Consider the following 24,425-nt stretch of genomic DNA (forward strand, 5'->3'; position numbering starts at 1 on the left):
GCCGGACTTTTGTGGGATCAAAACAAGCCGAGGTAGTGAGTGATATGGCTCCAAGATGAATTTTACGCACAAAAAAAAAGAAAGAAAATCCAGCCACCTCATTTATTTCTTTAATTATTTTATTTATGAGTTACTGCAATGACAATGTGTGGTATTTTTTCGTCAACATTTCAATAAATATAATCATTATTTGGATTTTTATTTATTTATTTGAGTCAACAACTCTTAAAAGAGGAAATACTTTTTTTTTTTTTTTTTTTGCAGGTCGGAGCTTCTAATCTAATTTAATCCCGGTTGACAGCAACTGAATTCCCCCTTTTTTTTATTAATCTGTGCTCCAATTAACACACTCATTAATGAGAAAGTGGTTCCTGTGAGCCAGAAATGCTTCTGACCTGATGTGTTTCTCCTGTTTACCGTCCGTTTTAGGACCACCAGTTCGAGTGGGAATGAATATAGACATAGCAAGCATAGACATGGTGTCAGAAGTCAATATGGTAAGTGGGCCATTTTTTTTTTGTCTCCTGTTTTTGACTGTTATGCGTTCACTTTAAGGGGAAATACCCCTGACACCACCAGGGATACCCCTGTTTTTGTGGGGCTGTGGGATCTAAACTAAATTCCAAAACATTTTCAAATGCATTTTAGAAACTTTAATTCTATTTTTTATGACATTTTGCTCTCATATATATATATATATTTATCCCTACACATCTTCTTTTTGTTTTCATATATTTATCTTAATGTTCAACTTTGATGATTTTTAGGAAATTTGCATGAATTTATGGCACCAGAAGAATTAAAAACTGTGCATGTAAAGAGTGCAGATTAAGTTACATACAAGTGCACCTCTCAGTGATGAGACTGTGCAACTGCACCTCCCAGAAAGGCTGAATGTAATCACAGTGGAAGGTCACTCTTTGACAGCTGTGATGAAACGGCATAAAGGTGAAGAAAAATCCTATATATGGTCAAATGAATGAACGCTCTACAGTCTCACTTTTCATTTGCATTTCATTTGAAGGATCTGTTTACATGAATGAGATCCACTCCGGCAGGAAAGCCATTTTCTGAAAGCTGCATCATTTATCAGGTGTCCTTTAAGTGAACTCATTTCAGTGTTTCAGAGATAAGGAAGTAAATGACAGGCTTTTTGCATCAAATGGTATGAATGAAGTACTCAGCGGTAAATATGCTGCTTAATAACACACAAATGGAGGTACTTTGCACCTGCATGTGCTTTGAAATATATATAAAAATAATTGAAAAGGCAACTTTAAAAGCTGAGTAGCTCGAGGTCAAGCAACAAGGCTGTGCGGCTCTTGGTGAGAACTGAGAGAAAACTGGTTGGTTTATCTCAAGGATTTCATCTGGAGATGTTATAGGCTTCTCTCTTAGGGGCAAAACTTTTACTTGGTTGGAGGTTTATAGTTGTTAAGAGATATATATAGGAAAAGATCTTGTTTGAGCCCCAACATTTGAAAGCAAAAAAAGGCTAAATTTAACAGATTAAACCATAAGAACCTACAGAGACAGCTCATTAGTGATTTAAATATTTGAAATGATAGATTCAGTAATATATATTATAGTGAGTAGAAAATATGTGAACCCTTTGGAATTACTTGGTTTTGTGCATAAACTGGACACATGATTGTGTTCAATAAAAGCATGAAAGCATAAATTGGTGTGATTTAAACAGGCAATGTTTTCTCTATTGTTTCGATTTCGATTTTTTTTTTTTTCTTTAAAGTGAAATCGTGTCCATTTTGCACAGAATTTGAGGTACTCCTGAAGGGTTCACATACTTTCTCTTGAAGAAAAGAAGGGGACTATTAAAAATAATAAGTTCCAAAAGTGATAACTATGTACAAACGTGTCTTCAATAAGGAGAGAACTCAGAACTGCGTAGAAAATTTTAATTGTGATGAATTAGCAGGCTGCAGAATAGGTCTTTTTGGCGATTGGGCTCTGGCTGTAGAAATCTGCTTGATATGATGATCTTTGACCAAGTGAAGAGATCCCCCACGCGGGATTCGGGAAGAAACGGAGCCACAGGACACTTGGAACCAGAGCCCAGACGCTGATGGTGGTACACAGGGCAGCGCCAGTCAAGCCGGGGGGAGAAGGGGAGGAGGTGGGCCGGCGCAATGTCTGCAATGCGGAAAAACAAAACGTCACTGAATTTAAAGGTAGACATTTGATTGTGATTGGTCGTGAAGTGAGTGAGTACTTCGCTATTGGCTACCGTGATTACCAATTGATGACGTGAGAGTAGTGATGAACGCCCTGCACACCTGGGAGAGTAGATCTTCCTTATTGAAATTGCGCCAAAGCTTCACTTTCAATTAGCCATTCATAGAAAAAAAAGGAGCATTTCATGTTAGGCCTCATCTAATTGACCAGATTCAGTCTTGTTGGGCAAAGAGTTTAAAATGTTTAGATGTTTTTTGCATTTTTTTACATGACAATCATGAGGAAGCATAAGTGTATTTGCTAAAATATTGTGCAGTTGCAACTAATGCTGGGAGATATGATGATATATATCATGTGGGCGATAGAAAAAAGTTTCTATCGTGCCATTTCTCTTCTATCGTTTCTATTTCTTTATTTTTATTCCTGAACTTTGAGCATTTTTTTTTCCTACTAAGAAACTTGAAGCTGTTGTGCACTGCAGCTATCCTAGACTTGTTGATGTTGGGAGTTGTTTCTTCTGGAGTCTACAAGATAAAGTTTTTTTTCAATGATTTTCGATTTTCACCAGTTTTCAATGACAAAAATGAAGTCCAGTCCACCTTTGTCATGGGAGGGATAACATGTCAATATAGGGGTCGGGTCATGTGGACCCCAAAGATAGCATGAGGGTAAAACAAGTGATTTCATTTCTAACTATTCAGTAACATGTTACTTGAAAAAATAAAGACAGAAAAAAGTAAGTAATGATATTTGTCGTTTTTTTTTTTCAGAGAATAACTGAAAATATACTTTATTGTTGTATATTGGGATATATATCGTTATTGTGATATAAGATAATCTGTATCACGATAGTGATTTTTTTCCATATCGTCCAGCATTAGTTACAATACATTTAGGGGCAGTATAGTCTGAGACTCACTACAAATAATTAGCATAATAAAAACTATCAAGATGCATATTTGACATTATATGCATGCGTTGCCTCTTTGCTTGAGACTTTCATTTCTTTCCTAAGTACTCCAAAGCAAAACACTTTTTTGTCACTTACTCTTTTTGTTAGTTTGTTTTCTCCTCTCGGTTAATCTCTCTATATATTGACATTAGTGTGAATTTTCCCTGTTAAATTATACAAATTTTACTTATTTTTGTTCCACAAATTGATTTTTAAATGGTGTTTAAAAGCAGTAATATAAGTTATCTTATGGCTGAATACATTTGATTATTGTGTGAACGCTCATCTACACTAGTTCTTCAGAGTTCCTTCAAAAGCTTTAATGCCACATAGTTGGATAATATGTTAGTAAATGTATTTTAGAGACCTAATTTACCCATGTGTCATTGGTTGTCCCACTGTGCTTGACTGTGTGTGTTTGTAGTGGTCTCTCGCCCAGAAAGAAAACACAAAACTTTCATATGCATACACACACCCACACATATGGTCACAGGCACAAAACATTCTTTTCTTCCGAACACACAATGCCAGAGCCGCGCAGCTTCTTTGATCATCCCATTCCTTTGTGCAGCTGGCCATCTAAACACTCTCTAATGTGAAAGGGGACTCATTACCGCCTGACCCATTGGAGTCTCATAAAAGGAAGAGGCTACATGTGTGTTTGTAATGGTGTCAGCATCTTTGATCTGCTCTCTTTCCTAATAGAAATGTAACCACTTTTCAGGACAGCAGCTGGTGTAGAAGCCCTTCCGTTATTCCATTTCCTCTACACCATCTGGCTCTCTGTCAGCCACTTATTTTGGTGCATGGGCAGAAACACCCGGCGGTCTGTCTTCAGAGAGTGAATGGTCTCAAAGTTGAGGGTAATGGAGAGACGTCACAACAGAGTCCGTTTCTGTCTTAATGTTAGAGCAGGACATGAATGCTTTGCCTCGCATTGGCAGTATTATTGTTTATTTTTTGTCTATGGTGAGTTTTGGGTGCAACACAGGGACTGTTGGAACAGCTTGTTAAATGCAAAAAATTCTAAAGATATGAAAGAAACAGTCAATTGAGCTCAGGCTGATCCTCAGTCTTTCTGTCATCATACATCATGGGGCTGTAAGCTAGCAGGAGGGCAGACCCGCCCACAACTCAGAGGCCGATTTTGATGAACTACTGCCACTCTGCAGAAACTATGTCCCAGAAAACGACACAGGTTTTTTGATTTTTGCTAAAAACTGCATAATCATAACTAAAAGACTGATGGGAACGTTTTTACTATCCATGAAAAGATGATTAGAGTGGGACTTTACAAAGTCCTCTCTGGTTTAGGGTTGTAACATAAACTACGGTTATGTTGAAGCACATTGGATTGCTTTATTGGAAACTCTTCATTACATTTAGTTGCAGGAAATCTTATAGAGATAGAGATAGAGACATATACAGAGATAAAGAGACATTGGTAGAGATATAGATAGAAATATACACTGAGAGAAGTAGAAAGAGATAGAAAAATAGAGAAAGATGTATAGATAGAGAAATAGAGATATAGATATAGATAACTAAATGGAGAGAGATAAATAGATGTAGATTTAGAGATAGAGACATATCGAGAAAATAGAGATAAAGATAGAAAAAATACATAGAGAGATATAGAGATAGAGAGAGATAGAGTTATAAAGACAGAGATAGAGAGAGAGAGAGAAAGATATAGAGATATAGAACGATAAAGAAAGATATAGAAAGTGAGAAATAGAAATATAGATAGAGAGATACCCTGAGATATATATAGAGTAATACAGATGGAGAGAGATAAAGATAAAGAGAGAGAGATAAATCTATAATATTTCCTTCAAATAAAATGTAATGAAGAGTTTACATTTGCTTTATATATATATATATATATATATATATATGTGTGTGTTTTACCGAACCACAAACCAAGCTTTTGAAAATTCCATTACACGTCAATTAAGTCTGACATTGAATCCAGACAGTGCGGCTGAGGTTTCTCTGACACTCATGAAAGGTCACTGCTTTCTGAATGTCTGAAACCAACATCTCAGGCCTGCCAGGGTGCAAAGGGATAGATTGTGTGAGACCCACGGGTCAAAATGTCCACTCCAGTGTGTGTGTGAGACATGAAGAGAAGAGTGAACGATGGCTGGAGAGAGGAGGGAGAGCGTTGACATTAACACGTCGCCATGTGGAGAGTCAAAAGCAGCGATGGTGTTGGAGGGAAGGTCATGCACCTAAAACCTCTGGGGTCCTTCGTCTTCATGACTCAGAGGTGGACATTTCAGAAGAGGAGGTGCACACCGAACTCTCCGCTAGACTCCTGACCTCTATTCAAGCAGCTCCGCAAACATTCAGTCACGCACTGATTCAAAACAATGTTAAGTATTGTAGAGCAGATGTAATTTTCTTTTCTCTCGGCAATCTTCTTTGGACTCTATTCACTCCAGTGCCCTTAAACTTAAAAATATTTGATATTAGGCAAACTTCTGACTCTTGAATTATTAGCTAGCAGAGAAATACTGCTGTCTGAGGATGAACTATAGTTCTCGTCCTCCTCCAGAAGGCAGAAATACTAATACTGACGCACATAAAGGTCATGAGGAGCTTTATTGATTGTTAGAGGATGGCAAAACTCACAGACCCTCATTTTAGTACATTATGTTTTTCACCTCTCAGCGTTTCTGCTAAAAAAGCATTCGTAATGTTCTGTAGGCCAGACCTGCGTTCTGTGAGGCGCTGTTTGCCGGCTATTAGGTAATTCAATACTGCCATGCGTACGGAAGGAAGTTTGGGAAAGCACTTACAGGATACAATTTAATATCCTGTGAGATGATGAATGATCTCAAGTCTGCATTTGTGTTTATGCCTTAATCTATTTTATAGCCACCCTGAATATGTTCCACTGCTGAGATAGACAAAACTTCAGACTATTTAGCTATTGGCTTCAGCTAAAAAGTTGAATAGGTTTTCCCTGCAGGAGTTTAATACCCACCAACAATGAAGTCTGAGTGGTGATGAAATGATCATCCTAATAAGATCAAAACAATGTTAACGATACCAGTTGTTTAATGAATGTAGGGATGCAACAACTAATCTATGAGGATAATGGATACAACTTTTTTTCCTTAAAAAAAGAAAGAAAAAATATGTTTACAACTACCGTTTGTCTGATCCTTCAAAATAAAAGTCCATCGCGATAGACTAATTTCCTATTGAGAAAAAGTTCTATTGTAATTATTTTATCACACAGCCCTAATAAAGAGAGATAGAGCTATATATAGAGAGAGACAGAGATTATATCTATGTATTGAGAAAAATAAAGATGGAAAAGAAGATATAGAGAGAAAGAGATATAGCTATATATATATATGTATATATAAATACATAGAGAGATAAATATATATAGAAATATTATTTTTTTAATTTTTTTTTACTTAAAAAAAAGGCCTCAGAGATAAAAGAGGGAATGTGAGAAGTTTCACTGTTTGAAGCGCTGAGATGTGCTCAAGTCTGTTAAAATCTTACACTTTTTTCTGATCATCTATTAAAACAAATAACAGATGTATAACATGGACAATCCTAACCTTAATCTTTGATGGTATTTATAGTTGATGCACAAATCTTTGTTTTTCGTTTGGATTTGATAGTTCATTCTCAACTGTTGAGAGAGAGGCGGGGCTTAAATTGTAGTTATGTGCGTCAAACCTGCCAAAGATGTATTGAATTATTTTGCTTAATCTTAATCTGCAATTAAATGTGGGGATAATCCGTTTTAAGAATTTGATGAGAAAATGTATTTTTTTTTCAACAAATGAATCAACATTTCCTCTTTAGCTTCTTATAATTACTAATACTGATGATGACAGTTGGGTATTAAAATATACTCAGATGCCTTCATTTTAATTTGAAATCGTTGAACCTCTTCATTGAGTCCAACCTCATTTTCTGCTCTTATATGATGACCTTGTTAACAACTTGCATCAAATCACAAAAAAAAAGCAGGTCAGCTTCACAAATGTGTATACATTACAAACTGATAGCTGAAGTTCTTATGTGTCTAGTCAAGTCGCAAGGGAGGACTGATGAAAGAAATGGAAGAAAAGTGTGAATAGTGTAAAAATGACCCACTCTCTAACTTACATTATTGATGCTGGAGGGTTCAGATATACATGTCTCCCTATAGAGCTGTACAAACCCATTTGGATCAAACTTGTGATCTTTTTATATGGACTAAAAAGGCAAACGTGAGATTTTTCTATTCTATAAACAGATGAAGAAACTCAATGGAATTAGATTGTTGAAGAAGAGAGACACACAAAAGAGAGTCGAGTTTGCACTGTGCTCACAATGTGAATAGAATTTGGATATTCATGAAAGCTATTGCAGATTTGACTGTCTTTCTTTCATGGCAAACATTCTCTTCTCTGAAGACACGCCTCCACCATTCAAACGTTGATAAGTTCAAACAACAAAAGTCGCGGCACGATCAATTTTAGCTGAATCCTTTGACTTTTATGAGTTCAGTATCTTCAAATGTCAGTTTAGAATAATAGTGCAAAGCATGACGCTTTAATCTGCTAGAATCATTCGTTTTGGATTCGTGAAAGCAACTCAGTAAGCCGATCTCTGTAGTAATTCAATATAATTAAAACTTGAATTGAAGGCGTTACCAAAGCTAAAAAAAGAACAATAATTCTTGAGCCCATTCGTTTGACATCACTCTTTTTATTTTTCTGAACGCAAATACATGCATTTCTGTATTTAGAAGTTTTATGTCCAAAGGGTCTTACCAAAAATTTCTTGTGATTTTCTTTAACATGTTTGCTCTTGATTTAGTTTATTAGAAAATATTTTTTAGATACTATTCAGACAGTATTAACTGGAATTCAGGTGTTTTTGAATGCTTTAGACTGCAATCACATATCCCAAAATGCCACCATGCAACGACTTAATGCAAGTTTATCAGTGTATTCGGCAGGTGGGCATGCGGCGGCATGTCGCTGTGATCGGGAGGTGGCAGTCACATTTTTATACAACCAATTTTTTTTTTTTTAAAATGGCACATTGGAACAAAAAAAAAAAAATCAGTCAGCGGCATGACATTTTGAAGATCCTACCAATTCTTCCCCATCCTGCGATGGCAGTTGTATTTATGACCGTAGCAAAGCATTGTGCCAAAAACTCACCGTTTTAATCTATTTTAAAGATCTGAATATACAATTTTAGTTTATGCATTTCCCTTTTGTAACAATATACAAGGTAACAAGTGCAAGTAAATCACATCTAACATCCAACCTGTTAGGAAACAGGAGGAACATTAAAAAAGGAAGGGAAAGAAAAAAAACGAGTAGCATAGAAAAAAGTAAATCTAATGTTTAGAAGACGGTTCCCAATCATTCAGGTTGTGCCGTCTTGAAGTCAAATGATTGCATCTGTACTTATAAGTCTGTCTTTGAAATGTTTGACCCCCTTTTTTTCTTAATTAAAGAAAAACAAAATACAAACATTACTCAACAATTTAAACACTTGTGAACAGAACATTCAAACAAAACACAAGTTGTACAAATATTGTCTGTTTTTAATGCCTTTTTGTTAGTTATGGTTAATGTAAAAAACAAAATTATTGTAGAAATGTACAAAATCAGGTGTCTGGTTATTGTTTTTACATATGATATTTTGCTAATGTTTCACCACTCATCCAAGAGATTCAACTTGAATATAAATCTAATGTTTTTTTTTTGTTTGTTTTGTTTTTGAACAGCTTTCTGCATTGATTTACTATTATATTGACATGACAAAAAGTTGTTGATTTTAAAAGCAAAAGCAGAGAATCTGCTATCAACTTGCTATATGTGCTTTTTAGAACTTATTACTAAAATACTCAATTTCCATTTACCAGTTTAAAAAAGTTCTGGTCTGAATGTTACTTTCAGCCATGTGTATATAGCTTTTTTATGTGTGCTGCTCATATTGTATGGCTTGATTTTCCATCCGTGTTGGCTTTTACTGTTTAATGACTTGCACAGACACAATGTAGAAAGACAAACGGGGGAGGGGAAGAAACAAAAGTATGAAATATAAATGAAAATTCATCTATTATGTGGTAGCATGCTCATCCTTTGATCCTGTAGAGGAAGTTCCTCTTTAAGTGCCTTATTCAAACAATCTCTATCATCTTCTGCCATACGGTTTTTAGAGGTTTGAAGTTTTTTTTTGTGGAAACATTGTTTATTATCAATCATTTCTGCCATAAAATGTTCACCCTTTTCTCATTCATTTGTATTTATTTAATCGGTGTCATCGAAGGGTCAAACGTTAGAATCTAAATCTATTGGAGCTTTGCTAATATTCTATAGTGCCGATCATTATGTGGCTGTGTTTATTTAACAATCGGCGCACCAGCTCGAAATGTCAGAGGATGCAAGGCATGTAATCAGTCGCCCCAGGTTAAACAAGCTTACTAGTTAGGCATCTGATTCATTGCTGTAATGGTAAATGATGGGTCGGACGTCTAGATAACAGCTCTACCCTCCAGCACTAACAGAATGTTTACTTTTTCTTCTTGTTAGCAGACAAAAGGACTAGGCAGAACCAGCATACTGCTGCTCTGCCGTCCCATGTCCTCGTGTCCTCGGTCTGTCCGTGGTCTTGCGTATTTGCATGGTTTTGCTGCCTGTTTGATCATCGCACGGCGCCGGGGCCCCGCTGCAGGGAGGATTAGACAGAGTTACAGAATCAAAGTGGGTTAATCGGCCAGCGTACCATTTCAGGAGGCATCTAGCAGCTCACTGGCCACACGGCGTGATTGGTTGGAGTGCTCAAACTCGGAAGCTTGAAGTTCGGCTGTCATGACAATGTTTCTGTTCATCGACTATTTTTGTAGCATAATAAATAAAAAAAAAGTCTTTATACCTGAAAACTGTTGATGTACTTTGAATTTTTCTCTTTGTCCAGACATTTTTTTAATCCACCAAAAACTACAATTTCTCCAAATATCTTCTCTAGATACCATAAGGAGTTAATTCAGTAGTAATGAGTGATTGAGAGACATTCAGGTCTAGAAATGTCATGTAAAGAGGAGAAAACTGCATTCCTGGTAGTCAGAAAGATCATTTTCTGCTCAGATGAAAATTTAAAAGTTAATGTTTTACTGTCGGGTGTCTAAACTGCTGTAACTTTTATTTTTAGAATCACCTTCATCATGCTTACATCCATTCTCATTGGTAATACAAGGGAGGTATTTCTGGTTCTGAATTACCCAACCTTACTTCAGTATGAGGACTAGAGTGCCATGAAAACCAGAAACTCCTGGATTAGTGGACGACCCGCTCTGCCTCCCATGTGAAACAGCTGCGGAGCGCTCCAAATGTCATCCAAGCCAAGAAATTGGATGTGGCGGATGTAATCATTCTTGGATCTAATATGTGGCATGATTGCACACAAAGTCAGTCAAAAGGCACAATTAGACCCCAAATTTAAGATGCATGTCCGGAGCTGAGCTCATATTCACATGACTCGATCCAACTTCCAACAAGAAATGAAACCTTTGGCTTATTTTAAGGGCTATTTTTGAAAACCGGCTTCATAGATGTGAAGAGATAGTCTCTAAGGAAATGGATCTGAGCTCTAATCAAATGAGGAGTTGAAAAACAGATGAGTCGACTGAAAATGTAGGTACTTTCATTTTATCAGAGTGATGGCTGATGTCTCTGCAGGATATTGGAATCTATTGACTATAAATAAGCAAGAAACAAGTGATTGGTGGTGTTCTGCACGTGTACAAGCCCCGTTGGAGCATGAAGAGCAGACAGCAATAGATCTGACTCACTCTGGTTAATGAGTGTGATCCCAGTCTCTAAACTCTTGATTGAAGCACTAGTGAAAATAAAGCAGGTGGTTAAGTGTTTTAAATGGCTCAATTTGAAAAATAATTACAGCCTGCTTCACAACAGACTTTTTTGGTCAATATAGTACTGATAACAGCACATTTTGCTTGTACCCCCTTGTTTTATGTTACATTTAACCTGAAATTGTTGTGTTTTGGTTTATATTGACAATATAAAGCTTTTGGAGCATGTGCCTGAAGCCTGTGCGAGGGTGATTAGTTTACACGAAGATACCTGTGGTTGATTATCAACGTCAACCTGGAGTGATTGAACGAGGAAAACTCAAACTAGAACATGACAAGAAGCAAGAAAACACAAATAAAATGCACATTCCTCACAATCTGGCTCTCGAAGTTGTCATAAGACTTAGCATGTCAACACTAAGCAAAAAGTCGTACACTTGAAGTTCATTTTATTAAGTATACTTAAGTATAAGCATAGCAAGGATACTATATGTAATGTAGGAAATATACCAACTGAATACTTTTTCAGAAAAAATGAAAAATGGGTATATAATAGGGCCAATGAGTATTTAGTCAGCCACCAGTTTTGTAATTTCTTAAAAATTTGAAAGAGTCCTGTAATTGTCAACATTGGTATACCTCAAATATGAGAGAAAAGGAGAAAAAAATCAAGAAAAATCAGATTTTTAGATTTTTAAGGAATTAATTTGCAAATTATAGTGTTTGGTCACCTACAAACAAGCAAAATTTGTCTGTCACTGACCTGTAACGTCTATTGTAAGAGGATTCTCTGTCCTCAACCGTTATCTATATTAATGGCACCTGTTTGAAATCGTTATGTATATAAAAGACACCTCGTGTTTGTACAGTTGGTGGCTGCCTAAATACTTTTTTTTGCCCGCTGTATTACTTTATTTTAATTATTACCTACTTGTGGTACATTTAAATAGGGCTTTATTCTAATGGAAATTGTGTTTTATGAACCTTCCAAATGGAGAACTTGAGTTTATTTTGTAACATGGTTTTGACCAAAATACATATCAAGATCTATAAATAAATTAAAGCAGGGAGTATTCTGCAAGAAAGTGAAAAAAGCACAATATTTAACATTTTAACATTGCATTATGTTAATATTAACTGAACTCACAATTAGAATAGGTTCTGATAATTGAATGGGGGTCTGGTTCGCTACAGATGTTTGCTGTTGTATGACGCCTCATTGCAAAAATATCTCCACTTTTTTATTTCAGACAAAAATGTGTAGAAGTTGTTCTGTTTTTTTATTGAATTTACTATGCCTTTGGAAGGGGTCAAAATTAAACTAACATTAGTTGAAAGAGTTTTTAGTATTTTAAGTAGTATTTTAGCAAACGTTCTGCAAAAGTTTGTACAACTTTAACAGCTGTTTTATGTTGTAAAAGAGAAAATGATGTCCACTTTTAGCATCTATTTACTGAGTTTGTACTTTAAAAATCATCATCCGTGAAGCAAGTAGCTTCTAATTGTAATGAAACACACAAAAAGATCTTTAAACAGTCAATTATAGTCTTACATCATGTGACATTTCCTCTTGGACACCAATTCCTTGTCAACAGCAGGAGAGCCTGTTCAGGCAAGCTAGTGGGAGGAGCTTGGCTCCAAAGAGTGAGACTCCATCACAATGCCAAGATAAACACACACTCAGATGTGTGTCTATTTTAGAACAATCAAGCTGACGTGTTTATTTTTCAAATGTGATAGAAGACAGAAATATTGCACAGCACATACACAAAACATCTTTTGTCTAAAACTCACTTTCATGCTCATTTTTTTGTCTAAAACTGTGAAGCAATCTCTTTTTTATATATATATCAGTGCTGGTTGGACAGCCTTTTTCCCTATAATAAGTGTTGACTGGAATATTTTCCAGCCATATGCTGCGAGCTCCATGCCAGGTGCTTCGTATGGTCAGAGCATTACCTCACCTCAGAAACCCCAAATTGCTGCGCTCACATTTCTCCAAAAATAACAATTATGCAACTTCTGATGATGTCAATTTTGGTGCAAGTGAAAACGATGCACTTCATAACTGCTGTAAAGCCCAGAGAAATACAGCGTCGCTGTAAACAAAGGCATCTGTCCAACTGCAAGGATGCGTCAGGGCTGGATGTTCATCGTAAGCCTGAGTGTGAATCTAAGCTTCTTTGTGTTGTTTATTGGGGATCACCCATCACTGCAGGGACCCATTTTTAGATTGTTAATCAAGGTAACGTGCTCAGATTGATGCACTCAGTATGATATCCTATAAACTGAGAGCAGATTGAGATTGCTTTTTTTTCCACCCGCATGCTGTGCCCTAGCAAAGGTCAATGTGACGAGCAAATGGTTGTAAATGCAAGTTTTTATCTAAAGTTCCACTTTCTCATTGCATTAAAAATAATGCTGTGTCTGGTGCTACGGTACTGCCTTCTTTATGTAGTTTTTCTTTAGAATATAAATATTCTAGTATAAAGATCTGTATTGAACTGCCTCTGAGGTTAAATAAGCAACAGAAATTCATGACTGTCTAAGAATCATTCAAACCATGCATTATTTTTAACATTCTGTTGATTTTTATGGTAATACCTCGATGACAACGACCTATAAGGGTGGATACTAGGGGCGTAGGGAAAATCGATTTGATGATAATTTGTGATATTTCATTTGACGATAATAATAATTTAATTAATTACTTATGAGTGTCTTTCACCATTCTAGTTTTTCACTTAAGCCCCTTGACCACTAGTTGGCAGCAAAGCACACTGAGCCTCTTTGAGCAGCACTACAGTACGACCAAAACAACAACAAGAACTTGCGAGAACCAGCGTGTGCTAAATGTTCTGTCAGCCTTTTGTTTGTTATGAGACATGTATTACTTTACTTTGTTAGTTTTTCTCATGTTCATGTGGTGAAACTAATGAGTTGCTGCTTAAAATAAAACAGTCTCCATATTTCTATTTTGTGAATTTTACTTAGAGGTAGTTCATTGTGTTTTCCAAAGACCGGCTTTGTTTTAGACTTGACATAGACATAATGATGCCTATTTCAAGGATATTTTTTGTCACATAGATTGTGAGAAGTGACAAAATCTACAAGTATAACTTATTTAGATCCATGTGACAAACACATAAGACTTGCTAAATGTAAGTCAAAATTAAGAAATATGTAATACAGGTAATCAGCAATATATCTGGCAGTAAAAGCTGAAAAAATCTCAGTACTTAGAGTAGAATATCTTTATTTATCTTCCACTTTTACAGAATGGCATCACAAAGTGCTTTACAAAAAGACAACAGAAAATCAAACTGAAACACAGAGAGGTAAAATCCAATTTCAGAAAGGCTACTAAGAGCCAAAATAAAAGTTAAAATAATATAACAAGGACCAATATCAATTAAATGGAGAAAAGATCCAAACATCATCAAAATTGCAACAAAAAAGTCAAAAGTTTGAAGTATGAGTGAGAGAAGTGCAACTGAAGGTGATTTGTTTATTATGGTGCAATTCATTAAACATTTATATACTATTATAGAGTCTTATTCAAGGGAAGAACAAGTCTTTACTACTGGTGCCAATTAATCAAAAACAAGGTGAGGTATTATGTATTTATTTGTATTTATTTAGTCTCTAAAAGTTTTTCCTATAGTTTACTGTTTTTCTCATTGTTGGTGACATCTTTCGTTTGAAAAAAAATCTGTTTGATACTATACATTTATGTTTCCTCCTCTTTTTGTTGTTATTGTATATTTAAAAAGGGGAAATATTTCATTTTTGAAAAATTGACGGCATCGTGTAAAGGTTTTGTTTTTGTGTAAATAGATTTTTTTGTTCAGGTATTGATGTGAGGTTTTCTGCGCAGACGCTTCCAGCCCTCCCTCTTGTCATCATGGCCCTATAATTGGTCTTGTGGGTCAATGTAATTTGGTCCACAAGTTTCCTGTCTGACACCAATACGGGCTTAACAACACGTGTAAACTCATACCACCAGCTGTCAAGTAGTGCACTGGGCTAGTTTCTGCTTTATCACAGCTTGTCAAAATATACAAACTTGATAATGGCCAAATGGGAGAGACAGTGAGTGTGGATTGGTTTTCACAGCAGCTGAACATGACACTGAAAGCTGATAATGGGATAGTGTTAAGCTGGATGGTGCAGGACTTGCTTTTAGCTGAAGAGACACTTTTTTCTTACAACTTCCTTCATCATCTATCAACCTGTTATTTATTTATTTGTAGAAGATTTAAATCAAGTTTTAATGCTTTAAAATGCTAAATAGGATGACATGATTAAAAAATTGAGTTGATTTTAATTTAAAAGTAAAAGCGAATATAAAAAAAATCCCATGTTTTGTGCTTGACTTTAAGTTGCAGCAAATTGCTGTGCTTTAACATGTACTAACAGACTTCTTCACGTATATACTATTCCAGTGAGGATGCACAATATTTCTTAGATTTTTTGTTATTTTTAAAGTCTTTCCAAAAAAAATAGTGGCGTTAGCTTATCAGAAGAAGCCTAAAAGGAATAGTTTTTCACAAGCTTAGCAGAGAGAAAAATCCTGCCCCATTGCTAGATGACACTCTCAAAATGCCGACTGGTAGAAGTGTGCTTTCGGTGTGAGAAATGAGAACATTGAGGCTGGTGGTGTCAAACTCACAACCCTTATCACACCATTTGGAGGGTATTGTTTCTATGTCTTTCACTTGAAAAAGTCATGTGATAAAAAAGCATTTCAGCCTCCTCACAGACCAAAAAGCATGGTTAGAGACCTCTGAAGTTAGTGAACCGCAGACTTTACTGTGGGTTCTGTGTCGATTTAAAAAGCCCAATATGAGCTTATTGAAGAAATCAGTTAAATAACTTTATCCGCGAAGAGTAAACTAAAAGACTGAACTAAAAATGTTTGAAATTTAACATATATGGCACACCTTAAAGACTCACTTTGTTCCTTGTTTGATCTATTTTAAAAGCGTTCCCAGTGGTCTTTTACAAATAATTATGCCATTTAAAAAAAAAAAAAAAGAATATGTCCATTACCAATCCATAGTCATCAAAAACACTTATGGTCATGCTTTGTAAAAAAAAAAAAAAAAACAATAATAATAACCTGCTTGATGATATTTATCCTCCGCAATTATTAGAATATTTTCTAGCCACTTCTGAGTCAGCTGATGCCATTTCTCCATGCAGGTGCTCACTATTGAGTTGGTATCTAACAGGTTGGACCAGCCTTTGACTCGCTGAGTGTGTTCACCTGTGTGTCTGTGTGTAGCTGACGGACCGGCGTGCGCTTCATATCTGCTCCCCTACTGGGAAATTCCCGAAGCACCTTCGGACGCAAATGGTTCATACTTCACGTTGGACCATTGTGTAACAAGTAGAGGAGATCGGTGTTGGTTGTCACAATGATGTAATGTTTACAACACAGTGAAGAGAGAGAGAGTACAGCAGGGAAAAAAAATTTTTTTTTTTGACAAATGAACTGGATTCACATTTGCTCGCATGATTTCTGGTTTAGGTTGTTAATAGCCCCGATTTTGCAAAAAGTGTTCTGGCTTGGCTCCGGCATTCAGTAAAAATTTGAACCCAACAAAACAGATTTGCCACCAGAACCTGTTAAAAACACCAAAAAAATACTATTTTCATCATAGTGGGTCTTCAAAACGGCTGCATCAGGCCTGTCTTTAAAAAGACAGACGCTATCAGAGAAAAAAGCCACCAGAGAGAAACGCCAATCTTGGTCACCGTACACTGTGTTGGATTTGCTTGACAGAGATCACAAAGAGACCTGGTCAAAAAAATCTGTCAAGGGCAGAAAAAAGTGTCAGAAGTTCTGCCTTGGAATAATTAGATTTTCACGGATTTCTAACCAACATGATCCAATCAAAACCAAATAATACTTCAGTATATTATTATAATCATTTTAACCATGATATCTTAGAAGTCTTTGGAATATGGAGAAAGAAAGTGACACTTTTTTGAGCAATTGTTGCCCAAAAATAATTATTGATCAAGAAAAAAAATATATAGACTATGAAAACTCTCTTCTGGTTAGAAATAATGTTATACCCTGGCAAAGTACATATTAGATAATTTAAACTATTCAAGTTCAAGAAAAAATGCTAACTTTATACATGTTTTTTACAAATTAATTTAAATTTATATATGTCTAAACTCTTAATTAACACACAAGAATCTACAATTTTCAGTTTGAAATATGTTATTATACATTTGTAAGCTGGGATATGAAAAAAAAACAAGTCTCATAGAATTACATCATCCATTTTATTCAAATTAAAACCTCGTTCTTTGTGACTTTGGTAGATGGGAGAAGAATAAATGAGACGTTTGTGGTGTTATCAGTCATAACGCCTCCCAACACACACCTGCACACACCGAGTGGACCCATGAGTGTCTTATAGGTCACTCCAACTTTGAGGAGATATTGCTTCTTCAAGGGTGTTCTTGCTCAAAGAGATTCTATATGCACGCCATCAAATCTGGACTCCCACAACTCTGCGTTTCTTTGTTTGCCTGTCTTTCCTCAGACCACCCACGGAGAAGTGTGTAAACTGGATTTGCGCTTGTTGATAACTCGTTTTGTATTTGCTCAGGCTCTTGTTATGTTTTTAATCCAAAGACATATTTTTATATTACATTATCTCCTCGCTGGCTTTGTGCACACGTAATGTGTGCTTATACTCTCTTTGAATAGCAAGCGCTTCTTCCCAGTTGCCCAGATCTCCATAATGCATGAGGTGTGGGAATTTGCTTTGTGCATAGCAGATAGTCAAAGGACTGCCAATGTAGGGCTTTAGCAGCATCAGAAAAGAGGGAAACGTGTTTGAGAAAAAGAGCGGCACAATATATGCAGATATTAAGTTACACATATCTAAAGAAAACACACAGTCGGTGTGGATTCAACAACCGTCACTCTATGGCCTCAATTCATCTCATTATACCCCCCAATACTTCAGGTAAAGTAATAAGTGGGACAAATGATGTGCTCTGATTTTTTTTTTTCCTTCCCGTCTCTTTGGCCAGCTAACCTTCCACCCTGCATGAATGACAGCTAGAACTAAAATCTCTCCACTGAGATCCAAAAGCATTGTAATAATGTCCTCCTCCCTTTTACCAGCATCTATTGCCCACCCTCTTTAAATTGATACAGATATTAGTCCGTGTTTAGAGAAGAGATTCCAACCTTTATTTTTTCATTAGTGTCCATGATACAAGAACATGGGGAAAAATATGTTATAAGACTAGAGACTGTGACTTTTGGAAAGAACACAGCAGCCTTTTTAATAGACAGGAACAGTAGATAAAGTACAAGTCAACAGCCATCAGTCTGGTCTTTTTATTAGAACATGTCACACGGCTTCGAATAGGCCATAAAAGCAACAAAACAGCTCAGAGGGATGAATATTTCATCAGAGTCAGGCTGAGGACTTTATTATCATCACAGTAAACTGATTTAAAGACTAGGAGAACACACAAAAACTCAACACACACTTTTATTCCGATTGACAAATATTTCCTGTCTCCTTCCAAAGCAGGGATAGGCAACTTCAGGCCTCGAGGGCTGCAGTGCTGCATGTTTTTCAACATCCCCTGCAGGGCATGTTCTAATTGGCTGGACACACCTGGACCAGGTTATCAGTCATGAGTAGGGCTTGGATATCTGGAGATCATGTGGCCCTTGAGGCCTGGAGTTGCCTATCCCTGTTCTAAAGCAACACTAGCTGTGTTTCTATTAAACATATGCACAAAACTTTATCCATATTCTAGAAATGACAAAACAACACAATTTCGCAACTACAGTTTCCATTAAATCATGATTATGTGAGCAAACGCAAACCAAATCAGGAGATAAGTCATTCAAAAACGTGGCGACGGATGTGAACAATACTTTGATTAACACTAAACACATTCAAATATCTGTCACAGCACTAACGCTCATCCTCATCAATCAAAGGAGACGTCAGCGTCTTATTTAGACCATGCAGCAGTGTAAGTTAAGTGGGAGTGGCTATGGATGAAGAGATTTTTGGAACTCATGGTTGGTAATTTTATAGAGGAGCTGTGGATTTGACAATTCCACATGACACGCTCAACTTTTGATGAGCTGTGTGATGGTGTGGGATCTCTTGTGGTGCTTCACAGCTAAATGTGGTATCCGGTTGTTGCTCACGTAACGTATTTAATTTTAAAAAGTGTATTCATTGCAGTTTTGTGCGGCTATTGTGTTGTGATGTTAGGGCTCAAAAGTAGACCTATCATTGGCAGTGCACCTTATAACCTGGTGCTCCCTATAGTGCGAAAAATACGCTGTGAAACTAAATGTGAGCATATCAAAAGTTTTAATAGAAAACTGTAATGATTATATATTTTTTTTGTACATTTAGAAAACAGATGGCTTTTAGCATTTTTAAGTTATCCTTACCTGTCCTGTAAATTTGGCATATTTAATTGCTCATTTGTAAGCATATTGCAAACATAGTGTAATCTTACAGATACTTGAAATTTTGAGCACATACCAAAATTTCAGTGAAATATTTTGATACAAGCTGTTTAAAAAATGTCTTGCTTTTTAAATATTTAATTTTAGTAGGCAATGGAAATTTTGTTAAATTATTACAACTTATTTAATATGTAAATTGGACAAAAAGTACTTTTTTATTATTTAAAATTATTTTATATTTTTAAATTTCATGTAATGTCATCTTCTGTGTAATAAATACCAATTGTATTTATTCTGGAGTAAATGGCCCTCATAAAACACACACAGCAGCTCCTGTAAGAATTCCCATTGCCAATTTGCAGCCCGCTGTGCTCGAGCTGTTCTACATACAGAGCCTAATCCTGTGGAAGTTACACGCAGATCTCCACAGACCGTGGAATATATGTCACTCCGCTCTGAGGTGTCTGAGTGTTTAATATTAGATCTTTTTTTGGAAATGCTGTGATTCTTCCACATAGTGTTGCTGAAGCCACGGGGGCCATGCAAGACAGGATATTGCTAGATACTTGTTGTCAGAGGGCTGCTTGGATGAATTAAAGCAGGTGGTTGATAAAAGGATTGCATTTATGTGCACTAAAAGTGTTTCAAAGAGAGAAAAAGCAGTTTTAGAATAGGTTGCAAAAGTTGGAAAACTGATTTTCAGATTAAAATTCTACCTGGTAATAATTGAAGTCATTTACAATTGCATTGAATTTTCACTGCAAGTGTAAACATTTGCGAAAGTAACCCCTGAGAAAAGCAGAAAGAAAAACAAAGCAGTGTCGGGGGATGAAGGGAGGAAAAGAGATAACAGATGAGATGACGGATAAAAGAGGAGGGGAAGAAAGTGAACCCGGGGAGGTCATTGACGGCGCTGGAATCAGGGACTGAAAGTGAGGAGCTGTGAGAGTTAAAGTAATTTGCATCACTGCTCCACTGAGCTTTCAAGTGTCTTTCATTTACCCCCGCATAAAACCCTTCTGCATCTCTTCATCTTTTGTGGCAATTTCTCCATCTCTTTTCAAGTGTTTTTTAAAGGACAACAAGCTTAAGTGGTGGCAGGAAGAAAGACATAACCTCTGCTCGCTATTTAGTCATCTTCATTCTGATCCTCTGCTTGGGTCTCCCTGTGGACGTAAGCCCTCATTCCTCTTTGTTTAACCTTGTCTTCCTATAATGAAAGCACAATATAACAGCTCGGAGACTTTCTCTGCACTTTCTGCAGTGCTTTTGTTCATTTATTCCATGTTTTTTTTCACTACAGCACAGTTTACTTCATATCAACTCTTAAATAAGTTAACATGGACAGCACACGGTTAAAACTGAATGAGAACATTGGCCTCTTTTTTTTTCTTTTAACCCCATTTTGTTTTTCCATTGGCACATTATTAAAATTTAGATTTTTGACTTATTTTTCAGAATAAAATTATCAAATTTTATATTACTATGAAAAAAATCAATTTGTTTATAAGAAAATTAATTAAAAGGTGAAGAAAAATCTCTAAATAAGCACAACTAAACATTGGTAAACAATAGGGGTGGGCAGGTCGATCTGAGTATCGATAGTATCTATACCAAGGTGAAGTATTGATATTAGCATAAGATTGATAGTTTTGTTGCAGCTTTTCTTTAATACATACAGTAAATACCTACTTAACGGAGTTCGTGCAGGCACAGCATCTATCTGTCTGCAGTGTTGCCAGATTGGGTTAAAAACTGCCCAATTTAAGCAAAAACCTGCCCAATTTGTGCGTGAAACTACCCAATCTGGCAACATTGTCTCTCTGTGTAAACAGCGCACCACCTCCTCACACCGTGCACCTCCCTGCTTCATCGGAGGGTCGAGAGAGTCATTGAAGAGCCACATGTTTGCATTCAACGGAAGGGTTTTTGTTGTATTTTAACCGGATTACATAACTATGCAAAACTATAAAATGAGGAAACTAAGTTCGGATGGTATTATATAAGTTTGCTTCCCACTCCTTTTCAAGCAATCAGTCAAACTCTACTTGACTTTAGTTAATATTTACGATATTTAATGAATCAAATGTGACATAAGTGTACTTTTTTGTGTATTTTCTAATCAATGAACTTCATTAAGTCTGTAATGAGTTTGAAAAATTATCTTGTGTTTTCCACAATCTATGCTTGAAATCAATCAATTAATGTTTTTTTTATGTCATTTACAGTGTTGCTCTAGTTTACTTTTTAAACTAACGACTTGGATATTTTATTATTGCTTTTATTTTTTTAAACATGTTTGCGGTGCTGTTATACTTACGACTGATTCACACTGGATGCGGAAGCAGCAAAGGCCGCTTCCATTCGGCGCCCTTTATTAATCTATGATATGGTTCATACCAGACGTGGCGCGCCGTCATCCTCCGCGGACGGCTCGCACTGTGCAGCGGATCGTTTTGATGTCTGGTCTATTTTGTGTGTGAGCCGCGAGCGATCTGCTTCAATCCTGGCAGGAAGTTACATTAAGATACGTGAGAAGATCCATTTTATTTACAAAATATGACCCATTTTTCACAATAAAACACTGTGATTGACAAATGCGTTCATGTTTTTGTATCATAAACAGACTTAAATTTGGCTTCTTCAGGCCTTAACTTCCCTAAAAAGTATCACTTTTTTATGTATGGAAACCTAATTGAAAAAATTTAATCCTGGTTCAAAATAAGTGAGAAAATGCATTGTGGGAAATGTTCCAAATCTGTTTTAAATTCCAGTGGTAAGTAAGCAATAATTCTAAATGCTGTCATCAAAATAACCTTCATGTTTCCTTTGAGCTTCAGCTCCAGCCTGACAGCAACGTCTCATGCTGTTCACAAGTCAACTCCATGTCTCCTGTGTCATGGCTTCCCACCCGAACAAAACAATTACAGATTGATTCATGGTCCAGACACTCGTTGTGTGACCTTTTTGGGCAATACCCTTCCCCAAAAGAAAATTTGGAGAAATTGAACAGATGGAGATGTGTGTACAAAGATTTAGAGAAGTCAAGATGTGCTGTGAAAGTTTTAGTTCAGGAAATGTAGAAATCTTAGTGCCTCACGTTTCTTGGGAAGTATTGGGAGCACAAAATATTATTTGACACAAATACAAGTATGGAGTCAAATGGATCCAAATTCTAATTAAACTATGTAACACATCCTTTTGTTTTGGAACTAATTCTTCTTTAAAATAAATGTATTCCAGTTTTATAGGACAGATCTAAATCTTTTTGAATTTTAATGTTGTTAACACGAAATAATTGAAGTTTTTAAAAAGAGCAATGTGGAACACTCTGAAAAAAACCATTAAGAAAGCCATTAACACAGTGGGAGACGCGTCAGGAGAACGTCGTATTGTTTAATGGTTGTAATGGATTCTCTAATGGCTGTAATGACTCTTTCCATAATCCTCTCCTGTAGCTTCAGAGCATAGCACGTTCTGCTCTCATAAATTCAGCATCTTTGTTCCTGTCTCCCTTCTTTGATTCTCACACTCTCCCCTTCCCTCATAGTTTATTTTGATGCTCATGGTGAGAGCAATGACAGCCTCCTTGGTAGCTAACGTCCTCCATCTACTCTGGCTGTACATCAGCAGAGACCCTGCAGTTCCTGTGGTGATGTACAACCTCTGCTTTTCCCACAGAGAAATCACCGAGAGACGAACCAAAGCGTTTTTTTAAGTTCACAGCAATGTAGTCACACCAACACTTTAATGGCCTCGCCATCCCACAAAGCAGAGCGGAACAGGCTGTGCTCTTCGCCAAAATATTTTCCCAATAATGTCAAAAATGAAAATGACTTCAAAGTCGAAAACACGGAGGAGGATTACACCAAACTCATGGGTGCCAAGACCTAAAATTGTTGAGGCTCTTTTGAAATCATCCTTGCAGTTTCAGAGAACAGTGAGAATCTGTAGATTATGGCACCGCTCATTAGCATGTGCTGCAGTCCGTGAAGTGTTGCCAAAATGTTAACAGACTTACAGCTCGACTGCACATAAAAGCAGACTGTTGCACGTGTCGTGTCTTGATGCTGCTGTGATAATCCCGGACAGAATGCAGATGTCATTTCCAGTGCCCACACTTCCACATTCAACCAGGAGAGAAAGTGAGTTTGCGTTCCGAGGCTCTCCCGTGGTTTCATACATCACAGCGAAGCCTCCTGATTGATGGTGTGTATTGACGAGAGCAGAAAGGATTGCTTCAGAGGAAGACATGGCAACAAGCATCTCTTCAGCTGCACGTGCTGCGGTCCACAGCATGCCAGGAAGAGTAAAATGTGAGCCGTTACATAAGCGCCAACCGGGGATTGAAGTGTTGAGAAAGCAGCACGTGCAGTCAGGGATCTGTTGCTGCAAGCCTAAGGCTACTCAGAGCAGCCAACTTCAGCACTTTTCTTTCATATAACATGCAGAGGGCATTGTAAACATAGATTTTATTTGAAAATCTTTTTCTGTTGGAGGAACTCTTCATCATATCTTTTTTTTTTTCCATCCGACTCACTCAGAAGAGGAAACTTTAACCCTGTAAAACCCAAAAAATACACAGAAAATATATTTTTTTTGTGAAGATATCCACAAAAAATATTTAGCAATGTCATTTTTTTAATCATATATTGAATTATTTGGTAAGTTTTGCTCACAACAATGTAAGTTTAAGTGTTCAGGGAAAATGCACCTAATTTACCCACTGTCTCACATTTAATTCACACATTTTTAACTTGATATAAGTGTATTATAAATAAATATCACTATGTTTTACCTTATTTTAATTCAAAAAGTAGCATGAAAAATTAATAACATTAGATGACTTTAGCATTTTTGTTCTATTTTTACTTTTATTTATTATTCTAGTTTAAGTATTAGTGTTTCCTTAAATTCCGTAATATTTTTTCCCCTGAGACGCCAAAGAAAAACTC

The 24,425-nt window shown here is 36.4% G+C and overlaps 1 protein-coding gene across 2 annotated transcripts in view; it reads left to right on the forward strand.

Moving 5' to 3' along the window:
• LOC112142554 (gamma-aminobutyric acid receptor subunit beta-2) overlaps window positions 1-24,425 on the forward strand; it is a 59,776-nt gene that overhangs the window by 1,362 nt on the left and 33,989 nt on the right. For both annotated transcript variants that reach the window (XM_024265994.2, XM_036215180.1), the window contains one exon: window positions 430-497. In XM_024265994.2, coding sequence (XP_024121762.1) covers window positions 430-497 — 68 coding nt within the window. The remainder of the gene's footprint in view (window positions 1-429; window positions 498-24,425) is intronic.

This window comes from Oryzias melastigma, linkage group LG14 (genome assembly GCF_002922805.2).
Source record: "Oryzias melastigma strain HK-1 linkage group LG14, ASM292280v2, whole genome shotgun sequence".
NCBI lineage: Eukaryota > Metazoa > Chordata > Actinopteri > Beloniformes > Adrianichthyidae > Oryzias > Oryzias melastigma.